The following is an 18,930-nucleotide window of genomic DNA, read 5'->3' as shown; positions in this document are numbered from 1 at the left end:
ACAGAAGACAGAAGCATCCGGATGAATTCTGAAGTGTATAGAGGTATATTGTCTTCTCATATTCAGCCAAATTCAGCAAAGTTGATTGGACGGCGCTTCACTTTACAGATCGACAATGACCCAAAACATACAGCGAAAGCAACCCAGGATATTTTTATGGCAAGTCAATCACCTGGCCTCAACCCGATCAAGCATGCATTTCACTTGCTGAAGGCAAAACTTAAAGCAGAAAGACCAACGAACAAACAACAACTGAAGACAGCTGCAGTAAAGGCCTGGCAAAGCATCACAAAAGATGAAACCCAGCATTTGGTGAAGCCCAATGCGTTCCAGACTTCAAAGGATTCTCGATAACGTATCAAAAATGAATATTTATTTGTCCAATTACATTTGAGCCCCTGAAATAAGTGGACTGTGTTGGAAAATGGTTGCAATTCCGAAACCTTTCATACAATATTTTTGTTCAACCCCTTGAATTAAAGCTAAAAGTCTGCACTTCAACTGCATCTCGGTTGTTTCATTTCAAATCCATTGTGCTGGCGTACCGAGCCAAAATTATGGGAATTGTGACAATGTCCAAATATTTCTGGACCTTACTGCATATATTATATTTAACATGGGCTCAGGAACCAGGCTAGTTCCTGTTCTGTTAAATGTCATAACAATTTTGGAGAATTATGTCTATCTGGCTGGATGTGTTGGGAGTAAATAACCCATACTGATAAGGAAGGCTGACATACCGCCATAGCAACAGGGACAGTACACACACACACACACACACACAGGTACCCTGATCCTGTAAGCCAACCAGGAGAGAGAAAAACAGAGTTACTCCTATGTCACTCGGAAGCCTACCCCCAGCACCAACACACACTGGCTCTATCAAACTGCCCAGACACTTGGAACCGGACAAGTCACCTCTCTGTAAGTGACACTGCTTCAACCTACGTGGTTTTCTCCTGCTTTACTGTGCCCCCAAACCGCATGGTCCAGGGCGCGTCTGAGATCGCGGCGCTTTGCGTGGGCCTGGTCGGTCTGATCGGAGCGGCTGCCGCCACCGGGATGCCCATGTGGAAGGTGACGGCGTTCATCGGGGAGAACATCATCGTCATGGAGACGCGCTGGGAGGGCCTGTGGATGAACTGCTATCGGCAGGCCAACATCAGAATGCAGTGCGAGGTGTACGACTCCCTGTTGTACCTGCCTCCTGACCTACAGGTACGGCGACTCCGCGGTTGCGTCCCTAACGGCACATCTGATTGGCTTGGGTAATGGCGCTATTTAGAGACTAAGGTGCGTTGGGACAAATCCTATGACTTCATTAGTATTCCACCTATGTTATTAGCAGTGGCGTTTAAAAAATTGGTGGGGCACAAACCATTTCAAAATATAGGATACATACCAATAAAACCACAAAACTCCCTCTTGCTACTGATGTTTTTATTTAACACATCAACAAACAGAGTGGCTCCACAAAACACTTTTAACGACAGAGCGGCTTGCTTCTACCAGGTGTTGTAGTACACATACTGGAGAGAGAGAGAGAGAGAGACCTTCTTGTGTGTTGAGTCGCGGCTGTCCCATGGTATTGCGAGTGAAGGTTTTTACCCTCTTCAAGGTGGAAAAGTTCCTCTCTGACTCAGATGTCGTCATAGGTGTTATTATGATCATTTTCAGTAGAGTGACGGTCTCAGCAAAAGCCTCCTCTAGGTTGTTCTCATGGATGGATCTTAACAGAGTCAGGGCCGTCTTACCAGTGTGAAGCTCAGTGTGGCGGTACAGAGTGGTCAGCTCAGACTTAAACTTTTCCTTGTTTCCTAGAGACCATAGTTTCACCGCACAGTCAAGCTCAGATGTAGGGAATGACAGGACAAATTGTGGGAAGAGCGAGTTGTCAACCAGCTTGGCAGTGATCAGGTGGTCACTTTGTAAAAACGGTGAACGGTGGCAGCCCATTCATCAGTTTGCTTCTGCATATTCTGGACATTCTCCTTGAAACAGGTGAGCGCACTGCTAATCCCAGATGTATCGATGCTCAGTTTTTGCAGAGTGTTGTATAAAACATCAACTTCTGGCATAAGGAAGAAAAACTATTCCAGCAGCTGCAGAAAGGCTCGGTCCCGGAGTTTTTCAGAGAGGCCATATGCCTCATTTATGGTGGGTAGCCTTGGAATGCATCTCTGTGTTGCCTCAGCAAGTGCCGCAAAACGTTTTGGAGCACCAGAGAAAAAGGTGGCAAAAGCAGTTAAATCAGCAAAATACACCTTCAGGATACTCATCTTTGCTGAACAAAGTTGCTGCAAGGTCAGGTTCAGCTGGTGAGCATAAGCGTCTGTACCCCTCGGACGTTTCCACTTATTACAGCCGCACCATCATAAGTCTGAGCGATCAGCTTTTCTCCCAGCTTTAGTGGTTCCAGCACACCCTTGATGCTATTAGAGAGGCCGAGTCCAGTTTTATCTTTGACTTCCACAAACTCCAAAAACCTCTCTGTCACTGTATTGTCAGCCAACATGTATCGCAACACAATTGCCATTTGTGATTTACAGGAGACATCAGTTGTCTCATCTGCCTCTATGGCAACAAATTATGTCTTGTCCACTTGCTTGGCTATCTCCTCCCTGTACCCTTCATACATACAGTCTAACAGTTTGTTTTGTACAATGCTAGATGTCCCTTTGAATATGGGCTGAGCGTCATAGTGCCTCTGAAATCTCAAATCACCCTCACACATAGTCTCGAAAATGCATCTGAATATTCCAGGATTCAGGGAGTCCACCGACTCGTCGTGCCCCTGCAGTGCGGTTTCACATTTTCCACACAGTTTAATACATGTTTTGATACGACTGAGAACTTACCTGTTTTCCTCCACCTGTTTGTTATGCTTTTCAATGGAGCGCCTGTATGCACTGTCAACTTGGGCTGCGACATTTAACCTTCCAAGTAAGCCCAATTTCACAGCATTGTCCAGATGACTCCCGCTGCTCTCATGTTTTGCAATCCTCTCAGAAAGATGTTTAAAATCTTTGTAACCCGTCCTCGACCAAGGCCATCTCCACCAAATAGCAGACATGGAAAACAGAAGAGTGCCTTCTTTTGTATGCTAACTGTTTCTTCCGTCATCACTCAAACCGTTTCTTCAACTTTTTCTTCAAAAACCACTCCACGTAAAACCCGCAGTTACTTTTACCAGCGGTTTGAGTGATGACAATATCCCGTGGCTGATGGGCAGCAAGTCGCTTTACTTCAAATTTTTCCTTCAAATTAAGTGTTTCAAACTGGTGCTCGAGTACGAAATCCACTTTATTCATTTTCTCAAGTTATCTGGTGTTTGTGAAGCTAACAAGCTAGCTAAGACAATCTACTCACTCCTCGCTCTTCTTGCCTACTAATGTTGCAGCCAAATAGACAGACAGCCAATCAGGTCTGAAATACTAAATGACGCTGTATTGGGGCTACCGGCTGTCAGCCCCATTTGGCATTTAATTAGTGTGATCTACATTGATCACACTAACATTCTGAGCATGTGTATTAATATTTTCACACATACAATGTGCATTGCATTGTGAGAGAGGGGCTAGCCCTACATTCACGCTTAGCCTATGGCCTACTACTGCAAACTCATATCGGCAGAACACAGTCTGAAGCAGCAAGGCAGGGACCAATGAACATTAAATAAAATCCTAACACAAATTATATGCAATTTAGGGAGATGCTATATTCATAGATAATAAATTATAGGAAGTAATCTTTGAGAAATACAAATAACATAATTCTGTTGCAGTTCTTTGGGGCTGTGCCCCACCTGCCCCTAATGACCAGTCGCCCCTGGTTATTAGGTTTGACTTTATATACAGTGAACTCCAGTAAGATTGTGTCACTTTAAATATTGAACAGTGACACAATTTTACAATTTTTTTTCCCATTCAAGCACAATGACTGATATTACTTTTGTTCCATATTGGATTAAATATTTAGAAATGAAAATATTTAGACACAAAGTCCCCACACTTAAAAGTGACAAAAATACTGCATAGATAAACACTATGAGCAATAAAGTAGTCAGGTTTAGTGCTTGGTTGTATATCCTTTGCATGCAATGAACTCAACAGTCATTGTATCATATCAAATTGAATACAGGACCAAAAAACAAATCAATGCGTCACTTCAATTTTCAGCAACGTTCAAACAACCCCTTACCACTATTCCAAGAGATCCAATCCTGTGAAGAGGTCTCTAATTGGTCACCCTTCTGATCTCACAAGCTTACATAAATATGAAGTGAATCTTAACAGGTCTAGCGATCAGGACATTCTTGGATCAGGACCGTACCTTTGAAATATTATCTTTGGTTTCTTCCCCGTCCACAGGCTGCCAGGGGTTTGATGTGCTGCTCCGTGGCTCTTTCAGGTCTGGCGTTGCTAGGGGCTCTGGCAGGGATGCGCTGTATCTCCTGCATCCAGGATAATGACCACGCCAAGACCTGCATTCTCATGGTGGCGGGAATGATGCAGTTCCTGGCCTCCCTCTGCGTGTTCATTCCGGTGTCATGGACGGCCCACGTGATCATCCAGGACTTCTACAACCCTCTCCTGATCGATGCCCAGCGCAGAGAGCTGGGGGAGGCGCTCTACATCGGCTGGGTGACCGGGGCCTTCCTGTTCGCCTCGGGGATCCTCTTCGTCTGTCGCCACGTGCCCTCTGACAAAGCCTCGCTAGATATCTGCCACCCCGCCAACAGGCTCAACAAACCCACCATGATGCGGTACCGCCCCATCTCACAGAGTCACAGCATAGACCACAGGTGTCAAACCGGTTCCACGGAGGGCCGAGTGTCTGCAGGTTTTTGCTCTCTCCTTGTACTTGATTGGTTAATTAGGTCACTGATTGGTTAGTTTCTACCCTCACCTGGTTGTGTAGGTATGAACTAGGAACCAATTTATAGGAAAAACCAAAAACCTGCAGACACTCGGCCCTCCGTGGAACCGGTTTGACACCCCTGGCATAGACGGACGCCAGCTACACAACCGCCAAGATCTGTCTCCTCCGAACTTTCCTTACGGACCTGGTGGGGTGGTTTTAAACTCTCCGGCTGCTGTGTATGACTCCAGAATGGTGGAGAGTATGGGGCCTTTGGTCTATCAGCCGTGCAGCCTTGGTGGACAACCTACTTTTTCCTCTCAAAGCTCCAACTACATCAGTAGCCTTTCCACTCATGGCAACTCCTCACGGGTCCTTTTACAGAATCCGTACTCCGGTAATCAACAGACGATTGCTCCGTCCACCGCGAACACTGCCAGTCGACATTCCAGCACGTACTCCTTTAATCGCCCGGGAAGCACATCTGCTTCGCACAACACATCTTTGCGAGCTGTACTTGCAATCCCGTTTTCATCAGATATGAAAGCTCCACAGCAAAGCCACCACAGTCTTACCACAGTGATAGCAGTGTGGGTGTGTACATCTGAATGGACCTTCAGATTCTTCATTTCATGTTTATTATTGTCACAATCGGATCTGTGTATTAGTTTGCAGTGAAGTTAACTGTCTTTTTGGGGCAGGGGGGTTTGTTTATGTTTAGTGTATTGGAAGGCTAAATTGACATTGCGAAACTTAGCATTTTAGTTTTTTCAGTGAAGTGAGACGTTGTCAAATGTTGTCAATGTAAACACAGGTGAGACTTGTGTTTGTGTCTTAAATTGCAACCTATTTTCTATGTAGCACACTGATGTCTATGGAGCTCTGTTTCAAAAGTGGTGTTTAATTTAATTACAATCCTCAAAACTAGGCAACGGAAAAACTTTGATGTAAGACATTAGTTTAATTTACAATCGACGCGTCATAATCCCCATAAAACCTGAAAGAAATCCCCACAAACCAAGACGTGTTACTGTTTTTGTCTCGCATTTCACCCTTCATTTATTCCATAAAAGTTATGGCTTCAAAATAATGCTATAAATGATAAGATCTGTAACTCGCCATGACTTTTGCCAAATATGAATTTCAAAAGTGAAAGTGTAAACATCTTTGCTTCAATTAGCTCTACAAAATGATGTGTTTATATTTAGCCAATATGGATTAAAGTCAAATTGTCCTTTTTATATTTATAGATAAATTAATTGAGTAAGAAGCGAAGGGAAAATATCTTGTGGTTGGATTGATTTCCTGCCTGTTGGGCCCTGTCCGGGGCCTCCCCTGGGTTGGGCCACAGTGTCACCGGACCCCCCTGTCTCAGTTCCAAGGTGTTACGCTGCTATATTATTGTGCTGGGGGATATGAGGGATGTACTACTAAATTTTCTCAGTCTCCTCCAGTTTTAAATTTTAGGAGGAGATGAGGTCCTGGTCCACACCTGCGGATTACCTGGTTTGGGGGGCCCGTTGCTGTCCCTGTCCTTGTCCACCTACTTCTGACCTAGTCTAAAATCAAATAGAGTCTGGATTTAGCCCAGAGAAATGTATTTATTATTCCAATTGGACTCTTAATATCTCACCTGGCACAGCCAGAAGAGGACTGGTCACCCCTCTGAGCCTGGGTCCTATCTAGGTTTCTTCCGAAAATTCGACCTTCTTAGGGAGTTTTTCCTAGCCGCTGAAATTCAACACTACTATTGTTTGCTCCTTGGGGTTTAAGGCCGGGTGTCTCTGTAAAGCACTTTGTGACAACTGCTGTTGTAAAAAGGGCTTTATAAATACATTTGATTGATTGATTGATCTTTATAGGACGCAAGTGTTTATGAGGATTCACGCGGTAGTGAATTTAATGCACAATTCAGCAGCTTATTGCTTGTTGTTCAGGAAAATGCCTAATTCAAGATGTCAATTCAAGATGGCAATTCGTCTGTCTTTAAGACTGAACCTGACGGTGGTAATTGCAAGGTTGGCTTAGAAATGTAGTTTTGAAAATTGCTTGAGGATATATCTGGTATATCATATGGTTTCCATTTTGTTAGGTTGCATTTTCTGGTTAGCTAGCTATCTCCAGAATCATTGAATCATAGAACATTACTTAATGAACAATGTATGAGAATGAGTTTATTGTTCGATTTTTTTAATTGGCTATTCTTAATAGCTTTTTAAAATTAAATTATCACATTGAATTGTGTCCACCCTGACTACTGTTATTCAGAATCTCCTGAAGGCGTGGAATAGGAAGCCAGCTAGTTGAGACTCCAATCAGTATGATGGCTGATCTATGTCCCAGATGAATTTCAGAGGTACATCCTTCATCTGCTCCTCAAAGATCTGGTCAAAACTCTCATTCTGGGCCACGGTGAACATGTTCTTCCAGTCCCCAACTTTACCTAGAACATATTTAAAGACATAGCAGGAGAACTTTAGGTATTCCAAAGGTTACTACAGGTGCTTTTGGAGAAGAATATTAATTTGAAAAGATTAATGATTTGAAACAAAAATTATAATCACTTTTCCTACAACAGCAGGAGCAGAAGCAATATTATAAACTGCTTTTATGGGATTCAGATACAGTGTGTTTGGGTTATCTATTTCCCATATCTCAGGTCCGTATTCAGAAATCATGTCAGAGTAGGAATGATGATTTAAACATGATCCCTTGTCCTTGCCAAGTTCTAATGATTATCTCAAAAACAAAGGCCTTGACCTTTGCGTAGGAACTGGCCCTTCTTCAGTATGTCCTCCGGTAAGAACTCATAGTTGGCCTTGGGGTCATGCTTCATGTTCTTAAAGCTGGCCCTTTCTACTATCTTGTTGATATCTGCTTCATTCAGGTCTTTCTCTAGAAAACAGCAGATCTTCATCACAGCTGTCTTCAGATCCTAAAAAATATGTAAGAATCAAAAACTATTAGTGTAATTTAATTATTTACTAGATTGAAAATGGTACTCTGTTACGTATTTATATTTATACAAATATATTTTGTTAAATGAGAACACATATTTTTCTATAAACTGAAAACAAAGTTGTATGGACAGGAATGACCAAAAATGAATTAGGATTACCTGCCTTGGTCACAAGGGACAAAACAACAGATTTCTCACTTTGCAGTTGATCCAGCAACATTTCGAATACTATTCAGACTCTAACCACTAGACTACGTGATATCCGATACATGGTGCAATTGTGTTGATCGGAGACCTTTTAGGGTTTCATTTTGGATGTATCCCTGTAAAATTAGTCTATTATGATATCTTATCAGGATCATGTCCTCATAGGTCAGGAACAGGATGTTGTACTGGTCTCTCTTGCCATGCCAGTCTTTGATGTGGTTGAACCAGGACGCACCACCAACTGCAGGGTCATAACAGGGTCAAGCATCCCAAATGGCTACCTATTCCAAATGTAGTGGAGTTTTGACCAGAGCCTGTTGGGTACTATGTAAGGAATAGGTTGCCAATTGAGACATACAGACTATCCGTGAGTATCTCAAAAATAACAACATTGATTAGAGCTAAACAGGCCATGTTGCTAATGGTTTTCTTGGTGTTGATTGACGCCGCATAGGAAGGCTGTTGTCTTCACCCTACCATTCCCTGCTAACCACTGATCCAGGAAGTCTTCAAAGCTTTTTGGGTTCTTTAACGCGGCCCAGTTAAAACACCAGTGATAGTAGGAGACCACATTGTCCTTTGGATTACGCATCACGTAGATGATCTGACAAAGAAGAACAGGAAAACATTAACTGTACATTTACAGACATTTGGGCCCAAGCCACAGCCAGTGCACCCTCTAGGGAATATGGTGCCATTTGCTGTTGTATTCTGTTTATATTTACATTTTACACAGCATTCCAAATTTTTTGGAAATGAGATTTTATGTCCTAGATTATGGTGATATACTATTAAGGCAAACCTCAGGTTCTGTACTGAAATCTCTGGATACAGTCTCTCATTCGGCCTTGCATTTTATCACTGGTGCAAATGTTCGCACTCATCACTGTTACATGCCTCAGGGTTACTACAATCTAGAAGGGACAGATTTTGGTTGATTTTTTGTAAAAGGCATTGATGCCAAAACCTTCCTGAATATTCAACAGAGTTAATTAGCTGGAAAAACAGCAGTTTGCCAAACACTCTCAGGACTGGATAGTTCTGGAGATACCACGGGCCTATTCAGAATTGGAATTGGGTAAAACATGAAATGCCATTCAGGTTGATCAAAAGTAACATTTTATTGTGCCTGTAAGTCATTTGTCTATTGTGATTGTTTAACTTAATGGATGTTTATTTTCCATTTTATTTGTGCTTTTTTTGTAAGACTGGGCTCTGCTATAAAAGAGACCTTGGTCTCAGTAAATGTCTCTGTATAAATAAAGGTAAATTAATGAAATAAATATACTTGGGGCGTATGTTCCACATGGCCTGACCTGGTTGAAGACCGAATCTGGACTCTGGGGGAAAATGTGTTTGACCTCCCAGCTTCAGGTTCTCCACCCTACCTTTGTCTTCCTGGTTTTCAGGCCTGGGGGCATGAGTGCAGGAGTGAGGTGGGAGGCAAACAGCCGCGGGTCGGGGCGCAAGGAGTAGTCAGGGCGTTTTTCTGTATACTCCAGCCATGGCATCGTCTCCAAGTTGTTGTGGTAGACATCACCTATGTCTTTTTCACAGATAGAGGTGATGATCTGCTGTGCCCAGATAGTTCCTACAGGTCAACATGATAAAATGGGTTTATCAAAGAGCTTTAGAGGACATTGTTATTAAAATGAAAAATCCCCATTCAAATATGAAGAAAACTGCCTATCCTGGCAACTGTTTTAAGAATGTGATTACAGGAGTAAAAATGTCATACAGTCTTATATACCACTGCATTCAGCCAATCTCCACTCAGGATTTGAACCACCCGTTTCATAATACACCATTGGAACTGGTTGCTTTACTCCTATCTCAACAGTACAGAGTTTCTCAACCTTTTTCAAATCATGGAACTCTATTATATCTGCAACATCTGGAAATGATCCCCATCTTAACCAGCTTTCCATTCAAAACATTCCTATTGTCCAGTGTAATGATTTGTCAGTCAAGTGTTCACTCACCTGACTTTGGATAAGTGACTAAAAATATGTCACTTTCCCTGATCTCAAAGGTCTGCAGAGAGTCAATATACTCAGCTGTGGTGAAATCCTTTGCAAATACATAATCCTTGTATTTAACCAGGTCTTCTGTGAGCCTCTCCATAACAGTAATAGTTTGGGGTAGATTAATATTGGCAAGATACTGAAACAAAACGACATGGAGTTGGAGTGTAGCACGTTTGGACTTTGGAACCTGTGGTAAAGTTCACCTGGTTGTTAAGATTAGGTTTACCTCACTGATGTTACAGTAAAATACCCTCCAGTAGAGTTATCAACCTAACTTCCTTGCATGTAACATACATTCTATACAGTTGTTATGAACTACAATCTGAGTAGTAAACTCCTCGTCTTTTTCTGGTTTGCGCTGGTTACTTCCACCAACAGGGCTGGAGTCCACTGTACATCAGGGTTGACAGCTGCCAGGAGCTATAGGACCGGCTCATTGTAAAGACTAAAAAGGAATGAACGGAATGGTATCCAACACATTGCTCATGTAATGCACATATACTTAATACATCTAAATACTTGTAATTTGTTCAATGTCAATACTGTTCAATGTCAATACTGTTCAATGTCAATACAGTTGAATCTAATCTAATCCAAAACATTCAGAATGGTGATTTATGAACCTGGACTTCCAGGTTGATGTGACAGGTGGGCGGGACATCCGTTTTGTAGGGCGGGACTTCTGGAGTGACGTATGCATATTCTGTGACTTAGTAATTCATGATTACATTGATGTGTCCATGTTTGATGTTTTACAACAACTGATAAGCAACCCAGACTAGTGTTATAACAGGTGGGTTATGTTTAATGTTTGGAAAGGTTCCCCGGCAATAAATAAGTGTTGTGTTACCGGCAAGATGGTTGGTGTTCAACAAAAGGGTGACAGGGTTCAGCAATTCTGTAAACCCCCTGGCATTTTATGTTCTGACAGTTGGTGCAACAGATGTCATACAACCGGTGGGTTTTACAATGTGCATGTAGCATGGTGCTTTTCCACAAGCGCAGGATTGTGTGGGTAACAATATTTATTAAAATATTGTGAAAAATAAAAACAAGTATTTTGGTACATGTGTATGTATGTGTAATGGTGAATTTTGTAATATTTTTTTTTGTTTTAAGTCAGCATTAACTTTAAATAGCATTTTATGGCAAAACGTTATAAAGTTACCCGGAAGGTAGCGTATAAATTTGCATGAACAACGGTGAATCGTTGACAGGTCAAGATATGTTATTTCAGGTAATCAAAACATTCCTAAAGGTGTCTTTTGAAATTGTACAACAGGGATCAATGCGAGATTGTTTTCTTCTTGCAACTACTGTTACAAACTTGTATTTGAGAATACCGGTATGTGTTGGTGTGGATGGATTCTGTGACTTCTGGGTAAGATGTGCTGCATTCTCGTAATGACCAACTGGTGAAAAACTATTTTTGATTGCTGTATCATGGTCTTGTGTTTGTTAAATGTTGAAGAGATTAATGGCGATATGGTGACAATAGCCAGTGTTTATATGTAAGTGGATGAGTTTGTCTTTAGTAGATCAAATTAAATCACTTGATGTCACGGCTGAGCCGTGATAACTAACTAGAACTGCGTTTCTACCGGACAGGAAGTACCAATATATTTGGTTGTCAAACATCAACAATCATCTGACATAAATAGTTAAGTTTTATCCAGAATTTTAATCACTCTAGCCTATATAGTTCTAACACAATTTTAATAATAAATAATAATAATACATTTTATTTTTAGGCGCCTTTCTAAGCACTCAAGATCACCATACAAGACACAAATCACAATAAAGATAGAAACAAACAGAGCAATGCTAAAAGCAGATGAATCGTGATGATGAACATTGCTATAAGCAGATGCAGAGTGATCTTGTTGGATATGCCAGTGTGAAAAGATGAGTTTTCAGACAGGTTTTGAAAATGTAAAGCAAGTTGATGTTACGGATGTCTGCTAGAAGAGAATTCCAGAGGTGAGGGGCAGAGCGGCTGAAGGCTCTAAACCTCATAGTGGTCAAACGGGCAGGAGGTACAGTGAGGTGAATAGAAGAAGACCTGAGAGTACGGGTGGGTATGTTGAGATGAAGGAGGTCAGTGAGGTACAGAGGAGCAAGGTTGTGAATGGTCTTCAAGGTGAGGAGCAGAATCTTAAAATCAATGCGGTATTTTACAGGGATCCAATGTAACTGCTGAAGAACAGGAGTGATGTGATTAATAGAAGATGTTCTGGTGAGGATACGAGTGGCCGAGTTCTGAAGTTGCAGAAAAAACAGGATTTGATTTCCGAAAAGCAATCAGTGAGGGAGGTGTGTGTGTGGCAGTGTTGAGTTAGGTTTAGTTGACAGGTATAGTTGGGTGTCATCTGCATAACAGTGGAAATGGATATTTAATTTACAAAAGATATGACCAAGAGGAAGTAGATAGATGATAAACAGAAGGGGCCACAGGACAGAACCCTGGGGAACACCGGTAATGGCAGGAGATGGATGTGATTTGAATGTTCTGAGTTGGATGAATTGAGTGCGGCCAGAGAGATAGGATTACCAATCCGTCAGTCAGTTATACCAATAGAGACTAGTCTGTCAAGGAGGATGTTATGAGAGATGGTGTCAAAGGCCACACTCAGATCAAGGAGGATGAGAATGGTTAATAGAGTCAGCTGCCATGAGAAGATCATTTGTGGTTTTTACCAGTGCTGTTTCAGTGCTATGGCAGGGGTGGAAGCCAGATTGGAATTCTTCATAGAGGCTATTGTCAGACAAGTGTGCATGAACCTGAGATGCAACAGTTTTTTAGTTCAAATTCATGTAGTTCAAATGCGTTTTCACCCCATGTAAAGGTCTTCCACGTATGTGGGTATTAGAATTCAATCAAAGATACTTCCCAATCACCTTTCACATCTATACCTTTGGCAAATTTTGTGGTATAGCTTGAACTCAAATTGTTTGGATAGATATGTTTCGATTAGTTACTGGGCAATGTTATGTAGAAGCCATCGTCACCCATGCTGATTGCATTGTACATGAAAATACTGAAAAGTACGGAAAATCTTGGAATTTTATCCAGTTTCTAGGTCAAGCACTCGTTTCCGAGGGTATCCAGCTGTTGAATTTTTCAGGCCAACCAAGCCATTTCACAAGACAAATTTTCTTCCCTTTCTGTACTTTCTCACCCAGAACTGCTTCCACTTTAAAAGGAAGTCAATATGTCACAAGGAACAGGAAGTCCATTCGTCACACCGGAAGTCCCACCCTACAAACCGGATGTCCCTCCCACCTGTCACATCAATCTGGAAGTCCCGCCCTCCATAAATCACTGACACATTCTGACACATTATACCCTACATTTACTACTGGCCTATCCTCCCATAATCTCAACACACCAGCCAACCCTGTTAGAAGTCCCCATTCATGGGTCTAGAGCACAGGTCTTCGACCTTCTCCTGGGGACCCCACAGCCATTCCATCTATTAGATGTATCCCAGAGCTAGCACACCTGCATCAACTTATTAACTAATTAACTAGCCCTTACCTGTTGAATCAGGTGAACTAGTTCAGGGCAAAAACTAAACTGTGAGATTGCTGGGGGGGGGGGGGGGGGTCTCCAGGAAAGGGTTGAAGACCTATGGTCTAGAGACGTATAATAAAAGTAAATTGACAAATATCTAAACACTTGGTTTGGTCCAAATGGCTCCCAGTTCCCTATAAACTATGTATGTACTATAAGAGAACTACCTACAACCAAAGCCCTGGTCAACCGTGCTGCAGATAGGAACCAGGGTGCCATTTGGCAAGTAGGGCGTCTGTGTAGAACAACTGTCGGGTCTTGCAACGAGATAAACTGCGATGGTTCTCTCGCTGTGATGTTACTCGTTTCTGTTATTTAGAAATCTTAATTGTTAGGAGATCTTGCAGAAACTGATGCAGTGTTGATTTTTATTTTTATTTTATAAAAAGCCCAGCACAGTAAAACCTTTGTTTTCTGTTGTACAGGACCAGGTTTTCAGTGAACCTCTCTGTAATAAGTACTTTAACAATAGGTTTGATTTCATTTCTTAGCTTTTCATTAACCATTCCTGCATTGGACTTATATCTGTCTATAATTGACAAAAGGTTTTCTCATTTATCAACACTCTGCATTTGATTGGTGGCCGTATCATCTGGTTGTATCGCAGCAGTCTTGTGTTGCCGTGGCAATCATCTCTCCACTGCAAGAACTGGTGAATGTGTGAAAGACAACTAAAGCTAAAGCTAGCTGTGGCTCCAATCAGTACAATAGCTGATCTATGTCCCAGATGAACTTTAGAGGTACATCCTTCATCTGCCCCTCAAAGATCTGGTCAAAACTCTCATTCTGGGCCACGGTGAACATGTTCTTCCAGTCCCCAACTTTTCCTAGAACAGCAGAACCCACACATTCAGAGTTTTAAAGAAAGTAGAAATTCAGGTATTGCAAAGGTCACTACAGATGCTTTTGTAGAGGAATATTAATTTTAAAAATGATAATCCCCTATAAATATTTGACCCTAAATACTGTTGTATTTTAATAATGACAGCCCACACAATAGAGGCCATCTAACTTTGGCAGTGCGTTGTACATAAGAACCTGGTTCATAATGCCATTTATTTACTATCTGTTCAGAGTAGCAGTACTACTCTAGGATCAGCTCCTCATCTATAAAGTAATTAACTATGTTAAAATTAATTAACTGATGCTTGATTAGAGACATTTTGGACAACAACACTTGCCCTTGCGTAGAAACTGGCCCTTCTTGAGCCTGTCCTCCGGTAGGAAATCATAGTTCGCCTTGGGGTCATGCTTCATGTTCTTAAATGTCGATTTTTCCACTATCTTGTCGATTTCTGCTTCACTCAGGTCCCTCTCCAGGAAGCGGCAGATCTTTGTCACGGCTGTTTTCAGATCCTGAAATAATGGGAACATGACAAACCAATTGAATAACCACCTTTTATGACTCTGACAGTGTCTCCATTCTTTATCTAGTGCACAACTTTGTCTGTATGAGGTTCCATTTTGGAACAATACCCTGTAAATTTAGTCTGTAATAATATCTTACCAGGATCATGTCCTCGTAGGTCAGGAACAGGATGTTGTACTGGTCTCTCTTGCCATGCCACTTTTTGATGTGGTTAAACCAGGACGCACCACAAACTGCAGGGTTATAACGGCTACGATTATGCAGTATAACAGCTAGAGTTATACATTATAACAGCTAGGGTCACATTATAACAGCTAGGATAATGCAGTATTACAGCTAGAGTTATACATTATAACAACCAGGGTCACATTATAACAGGGTCATGCAGTATAACATTTTGGGTCACAGTATATCAGATAGGCTCATACACTATGACAGCTACTTTCATAGACTATAACAGCTAGGGTCTTGCAGTAATAGCTAGGGCCTTGTAGTAACAGCTGGGGGTCTTCCAGTACCAGCTAGGTGTCTTCCAGTAACAACTAGGGTCTTGCAGTGACAGTTAAGGTCTTGTAGTAACAGTTAGGGCCTTGTAGTAACAGCTGCGGGTCTTCCAGTATCAGCTAGGTGTCTTCCAGTGACAGTTAGGGTATTGTAGTGACAGTGTGTGGTAAAAGCAGGTTCACATAGTGCATGCATCCCAAATAGTGCCCTATTCACTAAGTAGTGCATAACTGTTGACCAAGGCCCATTGGGTACTATGTGGAGAATAGTGTGCTTTTCAGGAAAGAAAGATAGGCAGGTAGTGTCTTAAAAATCACAGCATTGATTAGAGGTAAACAGGCCATGTTGCTATTGGTTTTCTTGGTGTTGTCTGACACGCCAAGAAAAGCGGTTGTCTTCACATTACCATTCCCTTCTAACCACCGATCCAGGAAGTCCTCAAAGCTCTTTGGGTTGTTAACCGCGGCCCAGTTAAAACTCCAGTGATAGTAGGAGACCACGTTGTCCTTCGGATTGCGCATCACATAGATGATCTGACAAAGAGAAAATCATTCAGAAAAACACCCTGACCAAAGGCAGTGCACTCTCTAGGAAATTTAGGGTGTCAAACTCAGGATGTAACTCAAGGAAAAACTATTGAAACTAAACTATGAACTTAAAAATAACCAAAAGATAAATATCAAATATATTTAGAAAGTTAGTTAATAATTATAAAAACCAAAGCTAGAGTCACAGTAAGCATCTACATCTACAAAAAGGTCACCTATGTTCCACATGGACTTCAAGACCTGGTTGAAGAATGAATGTGGACTCTGGGGGAAAATGTGTTTGACCTCCCAGCTTCAGGTTCTCCACCCTGTCATCTCCCTACCTTTGCCTTCCTGGTTTTCAGGCCTGGGGGCATGAGTGCTGGGGTGAGGTGGGAGGTAAACAGCCGCGGGCTGGGGCGCAAGGAATAGTCGCGTCCTTCACCTTTACGCTCCAGCCATGGCATCTTCTCACAATTGTTTTTGTAGACATCCAACATCTCTTGACCACAGATAGACGTGATGATCTGCTGTGTCCAGATGGTTCCTACAAGTCGACATTATGAAAGGTGTGTATTAAAGGAGAGACATTTTTATGTCTTTATTTTGATCCAAGAGCTGTGCTCATTAAAATAACTCGGGTTTATCTCCGCCTTCGTTTGGGTCTTCCTTTTTGGAACATCACAGCTGCCTTCCAATTATACTTTTAAAAGAGAGCATGTTCATTCTAATCAATTAATTAGTTCATCGGCAAAGGTCAGTTAACAACTTTAAGGATTTCTCAAATGTGTCACTCATATCTGGAAAGGTTCCCCATCTTAACCAGCATTCCATTCAAAACATTCCTATTGTCCAGTGTAATGATGTGTCAGCCAAGTTGTCACTCACCTGACTTTGGATAAGTGACTAGAAAAATGTCACTGTCCCTGATCTCAAATGTCTGCAGAGAGTCAATAAGCTCAGCGGAGGAAAAGTATTTTGCATATACATAGTCCTTGTGCTTGACCAGGTCATCGTTAAGCTTCTCCATGACAATAATGTTGGTTTGCTCTACACTTGTATTGACAAACACTGCAAACAACCAAATGAAGTTGGAATGAAGCACGTTTGGACTTTTCAAACCTGTGGTAATGTATAAAAAAAGTAATCCACTTTCCTCACAGTCCTATAAGGGTCACTGCCCAACCTGCTTTGGCAGCCTCCTAGTTTCAGCCAATCAGCAGGCTGGAGTGACCATTCAGACAGTGCACCTGCCTACACTAGCTGAGAGTGTTAATGTTGGCAGGTTAATATGTTTTGGTTTGCTTCTTCTGCCACACTGTTGCTGCCTTGGTCTCATATGAAAGTAGTACTTTCCATCACTAATTTGTTCCAACCACAAGGATGGGAAGAACACTTTACTTCTCTTTTGTTTACTAACTGTAGCACAGCTGTCTAATTCTCTCTCGCAATATTGAGTTAGTCACATATGAGAAAATGCATTGGTACCTCTTTGTCTTCCTGTGCACAGTAGAGAAAGGTCGAACAGACAATAGCTCCACATTCACTATGTAGTTTTTTGCTTATTCCTGTATGTATTGTTTTTATCGTTTTTTGATTTGTTCTTGCCATACTGTTGCTCAACTAGGTGTTATATTCTGTCCAAGTTTGATCCATGAACAAAATAAAGGCAACCGGAATTCAGGGGAGAGACATCTTTATTCAGCCTGACTCTATGATGTTGACCTTCCATTTTTCTCTTATTTTCTCTCTCTCCCATAATTACAGAGGCAACACAGTCTTTTATGCCAGGATACATAGGACGTGGCCACTGGTCATCAACAACCATTACACATTCCAATACCCTCCAATAAGAAAGGTTTATCCTACAACAGACCCTTGTATGGTATGTTCCAACCTATGGTCAATGGACCTATCCATATAGCCTCTGTCAGTCACATGGGCAATTCCAAGCAAGAGGTATGGACAGAATGTATGGGGCCCTTCAGTAACAGGCATCACTCCCTATCTATCCTAGTCAGCACATCTGTGTTGTGTTAAGTTTTTCATGCCCATTTCCTATCAGACTTTTGGAAGTTCGTTCATCGCTAAAAATATAATTTTTCTCTACTTACCGGAGCACTTGCTGTGATTCTGCCATGGTCCCTGTACCGAAAAAAACCTCCATCACCTGCCTGAATGACTACCGCCCTGTAGCACTGACCTCCATCTTCATGAAGTGCTTAGAGCGACTGGTCAGAACCCACATCTACTCCACCCTTCCTGACACCTTGGACCCCTTTCAATTTGCATACCAATCAAATATATCTACTGTACGGACAATGCCACCGCTCTCTCCTATCTGGAAAAAGGCTACACATACAGTGAGGGGAATTTATTTTTCAGATATAATCAGTCTATAATTTTAATGGTAGGTTTATTTGAACAGTGAGAGACAGAATAACAACAACAAAAATCCAGAAAAACTATAATTTTTTTAATAGATTTATTTGCATTTTAACGAGTGAAATAAGGATTTGATACCCTCTCAGAGATTTCTGGCTCCCAGGTGTCTTTTATACAGGTAATGAGCTGAGATTAGGAGCACACTCTTAAAGGGAGTATAAATGACACCTGTCCACAGAAGCAATCAGTCAATCAGATTCCAAACTCTCCACCATGGCCAAGACCAAAGAGCTGTCCAAGGATGACAGGGACAAGATTGTAGACCTACACAAGGCTGGAATGGGCAACAAGACCATCCCCAAGCAGCATGCTTATTCGCAAATGGAAGAAACACAAAGATCTCGGTAACACCTTATTTGAAGGGGTGTGCATAAGAGTGACATGACATTGTCATGATACTGTCATAGTCATGACATGACACATGTAAGAATCATTATGAACATTTATGAATGTTGTCA

General features: G+C 41.7%; 2 protein-coding genes across 2 annotated transcripts; one reads left to right on the top strand and one right to left on the bottom strand.

Moving 5' to 3' along the window:
- The first annotated feature begins 924 nt into the window (after window positions 1-924).
- Window positions 925-6,124, top strand: LOC117594795 (claudin-19-like). Its single transcript, XM_034293760.1, has 3 exons — window positions 925-1,218; window positions 4,371-4,799; window positions 5,011-6,124. The coding sequence occupies exons 1-3, from the start codon at window positions 985-987 to the stop codon at window positions 5,536-5,538; spliced, it is 1,191 nt and encodes a 396-aa protein (XP_034149651.1). The 5' UTR covers window positions 925-984; the 3' UTR covers window positions 5,539-6,124.
- Window positions 6,125-6,903: 779 nt separating this feature from the next.
- On the bottom strand, window positions 6,904-17,146 carry LOC105012906 (amine sulfotransferase-like). The gene is made up of 10 exons (XM_034287285.1): window positions 16,916-17,146; window positions 16,372-16,574; window positions 15,907-16,033; window positions 15,135-15,229; window positions 14,809-14,983; window positions 9,415-9,617; window positions 8,504-8,630; window positions 8,173-8,267; window positions 7,621-7,795; window positions 6,904-7,303 (listed from the first exon to the last, which is right to left on the bottom strand). Exons 1-10 carry the CDS (start codon window positions 17,055-17,057, stop codon window positions 7,176-7,178), a joined length of 1,470 nt encoding a protein of 489 aa, XP_034143176.1. The 5' UTR covers window positions 17,058-17,146; the 3' UTR covers window positions 6,904-7,175.
- Between the last annotated feature and the right edge of the window lie 1,784 nt (window positions 17,147-18,930).

Source organism: Esox lucius, chromosome 1 (genome assembly GCF_011004845.1).
Source record: "Esox lucius isolate fEsoLuc1 chromosome 1, fEsoLuc1.pri, whole genome shotgun sequence".
Lineage (NCBI taxonomy): Eukaryota > Metazoa > Chordata > Actinopteri > Esociformes > Esocidae > Esox > Esox lucius.
Note: the sequence above shows the minus strand (reverse complement) of the source record. Positions and strands in the feature narration are given on the sequence as shown.